The 12,127-nt window shown below is 34.7% G+C and overlaps 1 protein-coding gene across 3 annotated transcripts in view; it reads left to right on the top strand.

The window, feature by feature from the left end:
• The window catches only part of PSMD14 (proteasome 26S subunit, non-ATPase 14), a 98,413-nt gene that overhangs the window by 69,153 nt on the left and 17,133 nt on the right, over positions 1–12,127 (top strand). For all 3 annotated transcript variants that reach the window (XM_049615598.1, XM_049615599.1, XM_049615600.1), the window contains 2 exons: positions 3,575–3,682; positions 10,252–10,326. In XM_049615598.1, coding sequence (XP_049471555.1) covers positions 3,575–3,682; positions 10,252–10,326 — 183 coding nt within the window. The remainder of the gene's footprint in view (positions 1–3,574; positions 3,683–10,251; positions 10,327–12,127) is intronic.

Here is a 12,127-nt window from a genome sequence, read left to right as displayed (position 1 = left end):
GTGTCTTCTACTTGGCTGTTATATCACAGTTTGTTGATCTGGAGTATAATGTGTACAATTCACAAATTTGTCTGATAACAGAAAGTGGTGTGTGATTGTGTTTATTTTACTAACCAGTATATTCACAGCAATCACTTCCAAATATCTCTCCAGTAAAGATGTGTTAATTACAAAACAGACAAGGTCTTCTATTATATTAAAGCTACTAACAAGAAGACAGCAGGAATCACACATGTAAATAGCATCATCAACCCCTATTTTAGTCCTCTGTTTTGATCTGTGAGTTGCGCATAGACCAAAGGTGCTATTAAAGACTGAGTGTATGAAATAGGCAGCATTATATGAACAAAATTTATTCAACAAGAAAACAGACCTTTAACATGAATTTAACAAGCCTGAGAAATTATAAACTATCATATGCTGCAGATTCATGCAGTGATAATAAACAAAAAAGGAAAGTAAGAGGTTTCCCTAAGCTAGCCAAACTGCTAATGGTTTTGTTATAAGCTGTCTACTGTTGCAGTGACCTCTGAAAAGTCTCAAGGCACTTGTACCAGAAAAAATTAAATGGTCAGGCTGGTGGATAGATTCAATGTGGTATATAGGATTTCAGCATGGGAAGGAATTATAAAAGTCTAGCATCATATTCCTGAAAATATTCTTTATAGTTTAGTTTGGAAGTTTTTGTTAGTACATATTAATGAGGTAGTTTTTATGCAAAGAGTTTTGGCTAAATTACTATTTGGATTTATAAGATATAAACTGAACTGGTTTAATGTGTGTATATTTTAAAACAAACTGTTTAGAAAATTCATACAGCTCCAAAAATGGATTCTTTCCCTTGTCCCCTCCCCCAAACCTTAATTAATCTTTGGGGGTTCTTTGTGCAGTATATTGTATCTAAGATACCGTTCTTATCCATGGAGTGACCACTTTGCTGTCATTGTGTTGCATCATGCTGTAAATACATAAACATGGAGAAATGCCTTCAGCTTATACACACCTCCAAGTGCTCACCAGGGCTTTTTCTTGAATCTTACTGTGGCATAATTAACACCTTCTTCACCCATTGCTCATTAGTGCACTGGACATTAATGAGTCTATTTTGATAGGTTGCTCTAAAGGAGAAACCCACTTATTCTCACAGCGCAGAAAGCAATTATAAAATTGTACAGAAATTAAAATGTAGACTATATTGCCATATTTATATTTTTATTGCGTACTAAATCTAATTTTGGTCTGCAGGTTGTTGAACATGTTAGTTTCCTTAAGACAGTTGCTATAGCGATGGCAGCAAATTCCTTTAATCTTGGTGTAGTTAAAGTATTATTTTCTATTGGCTATCATATTGCTGTTCAGGAATTGTCAATCTAAGCATGTAATTTCACACAGGCCATCATTTATTAGTTGAGCAGTGTATCACCTTTAAAATGTTTTATTTAATATAATTTAATTTTTTTCTATTTTAGATTTGTTTCTAACTGATCATAATACCTACTTAGCTGGTATTTTCATTTCCTTTTTATGAAGTTTCACACCTGCTTATAATATTCCAGAGAAATATTACAGAGATTTTTGCATGTAAAATAGCTGCCTGCTGTTTGTTTAAAAGTGTTCAGTATAAAAAAAATACATAGACATTTTATTGTGATATATGATGGAATTTTCATAGTTCTGTAGGATTGTCTTTTCCTACAAATGATTTTACTAAAATTTTAAAATGGAATCAAAGGTTTCTAAGAACAGTTGGGCCAAGATGATGCTTTGCTCTTAAGTTTACTGCAACACTTAAATGGTGGAAGTTCTTAATCCTGCATTTATTTAAGTACATCTGTCTATTAAAATAGTCATTTTTCTCCTTTTGCTTACATTTTAATTTTATCTTATGTGTTTTTTAGTAGAAAATTTTACTTCTTTGTTTTTTAAACAAGTGATTGAAATTTTTTACTAAAGCATGCCTGATATTAGTACCTATTTTTATTATTGCTATATGAAAATAAATGATTAAAAAATTTTAAGTATAAGCAGGAGGTATAAACCTAGGCCATATTCATTTGTATATAAATGTGAAAGTTGAGTCTGAATTTCAGTTATTGTAGAGGAAAGAAAAAAGTTTCCAAAACTATTAAATCATGTATGTTCTGGGGATACATGGTTTTATTTTGAGGCAGGAGGACTCTTTGGGGAAATTCAGACTGTTAGAAATAAAAGCAAAATTCAAAGTTGATTTTTTTTTTTTTTTTTTTTTTTTTGGCCTGCTGGAGTGGATACTTCTTGTAATGCTTCGGTCTAAGTTTGTATTCTTTGATACTGTTTGTTGACCCTTCATGGTAGCCTTTTAGAAAGGGTGATTTTCTTTTTCTTTCTTTAGATTTTGTTCTTTAGTGTACAACATGCATATATAACTCTGAACAGATTTTTCAGATGTGATTAGATTTCATGTGGCTTAACTTAAAAATAAATTTTATTTTCTACCTCTTACTCAACTAAACTTACTCAACTATACTCAAACTAATACAGATGGGAAACAGTCTAGTTGATGGCTGCTTTTATAACATTAATAAATCTCAGTTAAAGCACCTTAAAGGCAAATATAGAAAAATACATTATCTTGCTTAAAATTTTTTTTATGTGATGGCAGTATTGAGTTTATTATCTAGGTAATTGATTTAAATTCCCAGAAAGAAGTATCTGTCTTAAGTCCCAGTGCTTTACATAAAACTTAAACGAGTTCTATCAAATCCATGACAATGAACAGAAAAAAAAAATGTTAGGATACTATGTGATGGTTGTTAAATTTCTTAATATAAAAGAACAGATAATACTGTATCATGTAAGACTATGTACTCTTTTTTTATGGAAATATTGAATACACTTAGAAAAAGATGATACCTACTGTTATTTCTGTACTGTGAACTTAGGGCCATATCATTCTATACCATGTTCCTGGCTTAAAGCACAGATGACCTTGGTTTTTTCGTATTTGCCTCCTATTCCTTGACAGTGGCTTGGATATTTAAGGCCATCAGACAAGGTATAAAGTCTTTTATAGTCACAAGAAGTAAAAGGTATCTGACTAGAAGAGAATACGTGGAGCAAGTGCCTTGCTGGCTGTAATTTTGTTGTCATTTCAAGTACTGTGGTAGTATAATTGATGTGACAGGGCTGGGCTTTACATGTGGTCCCTTAGCTTGTGCTCACTTTCAGTTTTAGTTTCTCTTTGTCATTCATTTTGATTAGGTAAAATTTAGGTGACAAACATGCACACCAATGAAGGCTGTTTGGTTGTGTAAGTTTAGTAATGATGTATTTCAATACTAAAGATGCAAAGTTAATGTTTTTCTTTACTGCTTCATGAAAATTGCAATAATTGGTGTCACCTTACATTACAAGATAGAGGGTGGTGTGCTGATGGCACAGTCAGCAGGAGGTTCTTTTTTATTAATATTATAATTAAATGATTTTCTGGAAATAGGCCAGAAACAGATGCAAGTTGATCATGCCTTGTCCACTGTTGCTTGGCATCATCACTTGCTTTTTAAAAAAGAATTGACCGGACACCTTATTTTTACAGGTTGTTATCGATGCCTTCAGATTGATCAATGCTAATATGATGGTCTTAGGACATGAACCAAGACAAACAACCTCAAATCTGGGTCATTTAAACAAGCCATCTATCCAGGTAATGCCTGTATTTGATAATGTGTTAAAACTCTGTTTTACATTTTAAAAGCCTATTATAAATGGTCATATTAAAATCTGATACTTAGCATTTTGTTTGCAATTAGTTTTTCTTGTGCTTGACAAGATGATTATGGAAATTCTGTTGCAAAAGTTAGATTTGCTCATTTATGAGTCCATTTTTTGTGGAGTCTTTAAACTTTCCTAACATAGTTTGAGGATACCCTTTTTGGGAGCATAGGGGAGCCTTTATCTTGAGAGTACCTTATGGCTTTGCATGGTTAACATTGTAGTCAAGGACCAACACAAGTTTCAGGTAGAGTGCGTTAGGTATCACTATTGATTGGTTAGTAGACATTTCTCATAGCATTAAAAATGGGAAAATTGATACACCTTGAGACAGAATTCCTAAATGGTACTTAAAGTTTTCTACCTTTTCTTTGTTTACTCTCCACATTTAAAACAAATTCTACAAAACATATCTGTGTATTACTTTTGATTCATTTATGTCTTGCTCTAATAATGTCAACCGTCGTTCTCACAGTTATGTGGGCATTTAATATCCTCCTGAGTGATTAATGTTTTCTGTGTATCATTCACATGTCTCATTGTTTTTACACAAATCTTTATTGTTTGCAAAGATTATTTTAAATGTGTTTTTAAATGCACCACAAACTGTGTCTATATAGTTAATTGCTTCTCTGAAGATTAATTAAATGGACAGAAATACCAGTTTGGTTTAATAGAACACATAGGACAAAGACATTATAGTAGCTATTACTTCTTGCCTTCTGAAACCTTGCTCTGTCATATGATTGTCTTTGGGGAGTTGTGGCTTTGATAGTTAACCATGGTTAAGCCTGGGTTACACTCTGATAACTTTATACCTTTAGATGCTTACTTTTGTAGCAGTTGCTCATCTGAAATTTTCAGAAGTGAAATGTTTTGTTTCAAAGAATTGAGGTGTGTTGCTTTTGCATAAAATTTTTTTACAAGTCAGGGAAAACTGCAGAGTTTAATGAGTATGAAATAAGCTACCAGTGTTTTTGATTGGGTACAGACAAGCCCATGCTTGTATGTTCCAGGAGAATATATTATTGGACCTGTTTAGCCTGTGATAATGACCTTTCTTATAAACCCCCATAGTATCATACTGCTTCATTATTTTTTTGCAAAAGGTTAAGTAGCATCTCACAATCCAAGATCATTGTGATTACTACATGGTATATTTCTGCCAGAAGTTTTTACTAATTGCAAGTCAACAGCCACCTGTTGCCAATTTCATGTCTTAAGTGTAAACACTGCTTTTTAACTTTATAAATTGAGTAAAATCAATATTAAAATCTGTTTTTTTCTACAGCAGTCCAGTTTTTATTTTTCGGTGCTACCTTACAGTCTGTCATTTAAGGTAGACCTTATAAATAAAGCAAGTTCCAAACCCAAGTTAGAAAGACCTGTGTATATAATAGCTACAACATCATTGTTTTTCCTTTCATTTTAGTTTGTTTTGCCTTGTAATTAAAATCTGTAAATATATTTATTTCACAGTTTAAATAGCGCCCATCAGAATGTCATCTATCTGAGTGCCTTATAGTTTTAAGACAATTTCAGTACTAAAACACTCAAATGGGATTAAGCCAACAAGTGACAGAACAAAGCCACACCTTAAAACTATTTCTCCCATCCAAGTACTAACCAGGCCCAACCCTGCTTAGCTTCCGAGATCAGACGAGATCAGGCGCGTTCAGGGTGGTATGGCCATAGACAGAACTATTTCTTAGTTTTCTAAGACAAGCTAGAAAGAAAGCAACTCAGAAGAATCTGAAATGAATGGTAATATTTATAATGGACTTTTAATATATGTTAGCAGAATCTTTGACTTGGGGATCAGGAGACTTTCCAAAAGGCTTTTATTTTGAAGGAAAATTAGTTCGTGTTAAGAGGGGCCTTCCTCCTAAACCAACTTCTTTGTAACTGGGGATAGAAACCACTTATGCTGGTGGTTACTAATGCTTCTCTAACATTGATTTTTTTTTTCTGTTATACTTACAGTAGTGGGGAAAATTATGATTATTTTATAGATTACTGTTTAATAATTTGAGGAAAATTCAAAATATGTTAAGAAAAAAGGTTATAAAATAGGATATAAAGGTTCTCTTAGCAAATACATATTTTATAAACTGTGCCTATGTATCTATACCAAGATATTAGTATTGATTACTTTTGGTGGTGGCATTATGGAATTTTTTTCCTGTTTTTCCTTTTCCGTGTTTCCTAAACTTATTACTGTGAAACGTTTATTACTTAAAGAAAACATTATTTTTAAAACACGAAAACAGGGTTGAAATAGGTACCATAAAACAAAGCTAATAGACAAAGTTTATGTTAACTTCCATGTTTTAAATAAGGGAAGCCATTTTAATCCTGATAGGCAGAAGTATAGTGCCCACCCTATGGACTTTTGTTTTAATATATGAGACTTTGTATTATTTTGTCCTTGGAATATTTGACCATTATTGTCAAAGGTAATAGGATTGAGAGTTAACAAGCATTTTATTTTAGTAACTAAAAATTTTAAACTATATTCCACTGACACCGTTCAGAGCATTTCAAATCTTTGAGAACCATAGTATAAGTGAAGCTTGGGTTGTGAACTGCATGGAAATTTGGTAACTTTTGATGCACACATGCATTGTTCAGGGACCGTGAGCCTCTAAGTGTAGCCCTGAATACAATTGCATTGTCTAACAGAGTTAAGCTGTTTGAAAAACTTTTTTTTTTTTTTTTTTTGAAGAGTTATAAAACTGTTGCCCTGGAAGGAACCATTGAGGCCCAGAAAGTTCAAAATTTGCCCAGGTTTCATAGTTAATTAACGTAGGAACTGATATTTATAACCTGTGCTCCTGGTTCTTTATACTGCACTTGGAATTTAATTAAATAATGAATTTTAGCACAGATAATATATTTATACAGTTCAAAATTTAAAAGGTACAAAAAGGTAGTTAGCAGAATTTGAATAAATATTTGAATAATTCAAATGGTGATTGATTTTGAAGTTTATTTCACTGTAATGATTACTTGTATACTTGTTTTGAATTTGTCATGCCAATAAAATTATGAAGCTCTACTATAAAGATGAACTAAAACAGCATAGAAGTAACCTGGAAGTTAATCAACAGATCTCAAAACTCCCCTTTGTCTATGGGGACATTCTTAATCTAGAACAGATAGCACCTTACTCTGATAATGAGTACCAACCTAGGCAGAATTTTCTTCTTGAAAGGTTACAGGATTTGAGCATAGAAAACCAGGATCAGGATATACAGGAAGCACATAAATAAGCTAAATGCTGTTAGTAAATCCAAAATATACTATCATAGAAACAGTGTTGTAAAAGGTGGCTGGTTTCCCAGGCCAGCCACTGAAAGCTTATTTAGCCCATAGTATACAATATTATAGAATAGAATCAGACTTTTATAACAGTGCTTCTCTGAGAAACTGTTACGGATTTAAAAGAAAAAAATTTTTTAATGTTTATTTATTTTTGAGAGAAAGAGAGCATGAGGGGGAGAGGGACAGCGAGAGAGGGAGACACAGAATCAGAAGCAGACTCCAGGCTCTGAGCTGCCAGCACAGAGCCCGATGTGGGGCTCATACTCACAAACCATGAGATCATGACCTGAGCTGAAGTCGGATGTTCAACCGACTGAGCCACCCAGGTGCCCCGAAACTGTTGCGGATTTTAAGTAGCCAGTTAATGAATGAGCTTTGGGAATGAACCCTGTTTTAATGAAGATTTTCCTAAGTCCATCATATGTTTGTTAAGTGTAAATCAAAAAGTTATGTAGTGATGTTTTAGGAACTTTCCTAGCTGTATAACTTTCTTCTTTATCTCTCTGACATACTGTGGCCTTTTTTGTATATTCTGTTTAATTTGTAATTTGACCCTTCCAAATGGTTAGTTCTCCCTCTTGATAAAACTAATCTTATGTTTGGTATATGCTGCCTCAACTTGTCAACTAAATTGGTTAATTTTTTTTTTTTTAATGTTTGTTTATTTTTGAGACGGAGAGAGACAGAACATGAACGGGGGAGGGGCAGAGAGAGAGGGAGACACAGAATCGGAAGCAGGCTCCAGGCTCTGAGCCATCAGCCCAGAGCCCGACGCAGGGCTTGAACTCACAGACCGCGAGATCGTGACCTGAGCTGAAGTCGGACGCTTAACCGACTGACCCACCCAGGCACCCCTAAATTGGTTAATTTGAGAGAATTTAATATTCACTGAGGCTGAGTTTGGGGGGCTTATGTGGAAGGAGGACTGTACCTGGCCGAATTATTGTGATTTGGAATGTGCTGGTGTTACACAGTGCTCACTTACACAGTGAGTAAGTGAAACTGGAAGACTGCTTGGGGATATCATTTTATTTAAGCTTAAATATTTTTTATTATGATACCTACTAATCTTTCATGCTGTGTTAGTTTTACCTCTTTTATCTAAATAATGTTAAGTGAAAAGTAGGTAGTGCCTTCAAATCCCAAACTGTATATTTTAGCAGTATAATTACCCTCCAAAATGTAGACTGTGGGCACACTGGCTGATTTTTGCGTTTATTGGCTATAGGCGTTACTAGCTTTATGGCTGCTATGTAGAAGTATGTAGTTAGGGCATTGTACAAAGGCACTTCAATGAGGGGACAATTGGCAACTGAAATCTAGTGTTCCGCTCTCCACTTGGGCTTTATCCACGGGAAGGACTAGTACCTTTTTCTGATTCTTCTACCCAGAGGATACACTTCCTAATTTACATAAATACTAGTACATATTAAGGGAGGCCCTGATTAATTCCACTTTTTTTTTTAATTTTTTTTTAACATTTATTTATTTTTGAGACAGAGAGAGACAGAGCATGAATGGGGGAGGGTCAGAGAGAGAGGGAGACACAGAATCCGAAACAGGTTCCAGGCTCTGAGCGGTCAGCACAGAGCCCGATGTGGGGCTCGAACTCACGGACTGCGAGATCATGACCTGAGCTGAAGTCGGAGGCTTAACCGACTGAGCCACCCAGGCGCCCCTAATTCCACTTTTTGATCTGCATAGCACAGCATGTGTGAGCACTGAAATTTGACTCACTACTCCTGATGATTATTGAGATGAATAAGGATTTAATGGATACATTTAGTACTTTAATTTTGTACATCAACCTTTTTATTATAGCAGATGTTAGGATAAGAATGGATTGTTATAGTACATATTAAAATGTTTTAGTACTTGGTGGAATAATTTTTGCTAGTAGCAAAGTTTTAAAATAAGACTGGCTATGCTTTGTTTTTATCCTGGTCCTTTAAAGTGTAAAGACTTATGAATCCAAGAATTTCCTAAGATACGTTGTGGCATAGTATGGTAGAAAAAACATGGGCTTTGGAGCCAGAAATACTCAGGTTCAAATCCCATCTTTGCCTTGATATAAAACTGGTACAGATTAAGAATTGTGTTATATTTTCTTCATCTGTCAAAATACAAATAGAACCAGTCTACCTTACTGGGTTGTTGTGAAGATTAGAAGACTTAATGTGCAAGACAGAGGCTGAGTATTCATTAAATGTTTCCTTTCTACCCCTTCCTCCTCTACCTCAATACCTTAAGACCTTAACTGTAAAATTCCAACAATTAGAGAGTGTGGTGGTGGTTTTGGTCAGCTTTAGCTTTATATTTGAGTTACGCCCCAAATGCTTTTTGTTTTTATACTTGTTGAACATAAATCCAAGGTGTATTTCTGTACTTTAATGTCTTACTAGGCAGATAGAGGGTCTCCCAGAGTACCATTCTGAACCCCATTTGAACGTCTGTTGCTAACGTTCCATTATTTGAGCAGTTGCACGTGGATTTCATCACAGACAGATTTCATTGTTTCTTAATAAAGCCATGTCATTAGCTTAAATTTTTATTATGACCTTCCTGTTTGTCTTAGAAGACAAGTGCAGTGGAAAAAATTCTGGTTAGTGAGATTGCTCTCACTGGTTAAGATCATGAGGACTTTGTTAAGATCAATGGACTTTGTTAATTTGGAGACATGTGTAGACACAATTATTTGACTCTATATATGACTCTGTAGAACTGAATCAAGAAACAGGGAAACCCCAGATTAATGTTGTGTGTGAAAAGATAAGTGTATTATTATGACTAAATTTTAGGCTTTTCTTTTGAAATAACAAAGAGCCCCTAGGTATCATAAAATCAGACTTAACAAATTAAGTATTATTTATAGATTATGAATAATTAGTTTGTAACTTAAATTACAGTGAGGTCAGACCCTGTCTCTGACTCTGAGCAAGGCTACTGAAATTGTTGAATTTGTGCTGCTGTGTATGATATTTTGAAGAATGTGTGACCTGTACTTCTAAACCTTCTAAACTTATAGCTGAAAAAAAAAATACATTTTCATTTATTTAGGTTAAAAGACTTTTTTTAGAAGATGGTAAAGATACTATTTACAGGATATGTCAGCAGTTTTGAACTGTCTTTTACATGCAAAATATTAATTTGTCCTTTTCTAATAATTTATATATATAGGCGTTAATTCACGGACTAAACAGACACTACTACTCCATTACTATTAACTACCGAAAAAATGAACTGGAACAGAAGGTAAGTTAAAATTTTTATCTTAGAAAGCCATTTAAACTATTACCTAGTATGTTTGAATTTGATGTGTTCGAATATTTTTTCATTCCTAATGAATTTCAGGAACATAAAGGAATATTTTATTGGACATATTAAAGACATTTACCTTATTGGTAGGTGCTAAAATAGAGAATAAGTAGGAAATAAACATTTATGTTTGGTTTTATGAGTTACTATAAAAATCTTTCTCCTCATTCTGTGATGTTTCTGATTAATGTATCTTTTCTAATAAAATAACCTGGGCGCCTGGTTATTCGAGGTGTGCCTGGGTGGCTCAGTCAATTGAGCGTCCAACTCTTGGTTTTGGCTCAGGTCATGATCTCACAGCTCACGCTTTCAGGCCCCGCATCAGGCTTCACGCTTCACACACTTCAAGCAGTGTGGAGCTTGCTTGGGATTCTCTCTCTCTCTCTCTCTCTCTCTCTCTCTCTCTCTCTCTCTCTCCCCCTCCCTCCCTCCCTCCTTCCCCCTCTCTCCCCTTCTCTCCCCCTCTCTCTCCCTCTCTCTCTCTCTCTCTCTCTCTCTCTCGGCCCCTCCTCTGCTTGCTCTCTGTCTCTCAAAATAAATAAACTTAAAAAAAAAATTAAAGAGGGAAATGCAGTAGTGTTTTCAGATATTTACAGCTACATTCTTACCCTTTTTATACTAGGCAATTTAAAAAAAAATTTTTTTTTTTAACGTTTATTTATTTTTGAGACAGAGAGAGACAAAGCATGAACGGGGGAGGGTCAGAGAGAGAGGGAGACACAGAATCTGAAACAGCCTCCAGGCTCTGAGCGGTCAGCACAGAGCCCGAAGTGGGGCTTGAACTCACGGACCGTGAGATCATGACCTGAGCTGAAGTCGGCCACTTAACCGACTGAGCCACCCAGGCGCCCCAGGCAATTTTAAATTTTGATTACCCTAACAATTACCTCACATCTTGGTTATAACATTCTTTTGTTTCTACTATTTTAGGATTATTTCACCTAATGCCAAATATTTAAGTCTGCCTATTGCTTTTTGAAATTATAATCAGAACTGTTTTTTTTCTTTCTTTACTATTACAATTAGTCATCTTCCAAATTAGTTTCTTGTATTTCTCTCTGAGAGAGACTTAACATAATTTTTAAGAGCAGTAAGTACTATTGATAGCCAATACATTTTGATTCCCCTGTGACTCTCTGGTCCAAATGTGACAAGTAATCAGTAGTAAACAAGACGTTTCTTAACTGGTTGAAACTGTTTCCCACAAAGGTACCTTAGAAGGGTATTCACCTGTAGCACATGAGGTGGATGAGAAGTGGGATAAATTGGGCTGTTCATAGTGCCCCCTCTTTCATTTTTTTAAAATTATTTTTTACTTTTATTTATTTGTTTGACTTTTTTAATTTACATCCTAGTTAGTTAGCATATAATGCAATAATGATTTCAGGAGTAGATTCCAGTATGGAATCCCTTATATATAACACCCAGTGCTCATCCCAATAAGTGTCTTCCTTAATGCCCTACCTATTTACCCATCCCCCCTTACCCCTTACCTATCCTCCCACCCACAGCCCCTCCAGCAGCCCTCAGTTTGTTCTCTGTATTCGGGTCTCTTATGTTTTGTCCCCCTCCTTGTTTGTATATTATTTTTGCTTCCCTTCCCTTATGTTCATCTCTTTTGTATCTTAAATTCCACATGTGAGTGAAGTCATATGATACTTGTCTTTCCCTGACTAATTTCGCTTAGCATAATATACTCTGGTTCCATCCACATAGTTGCAAATGGCAAGGTTTCATT

Source organism: Panthera uncia, assembly GCF_023721935.1.
Source record: "Panthera uncia isolate 11264 chromosome C1 unlocalized genomic scaffold, Puncia_PCG_1.0 HiC_scaffold_3, whole genome shotgun sequence".
Lineage (NCBI taxonomy): Eukaryota > Metazoa > Chordata > Mammalia > Carnivora > Felidae > Panthera > Panthera uncia.
Note: the sequence above shows the minus strand (reverse complement) of the source record. Positions and strands in the feature narration are given on the sequence as shown.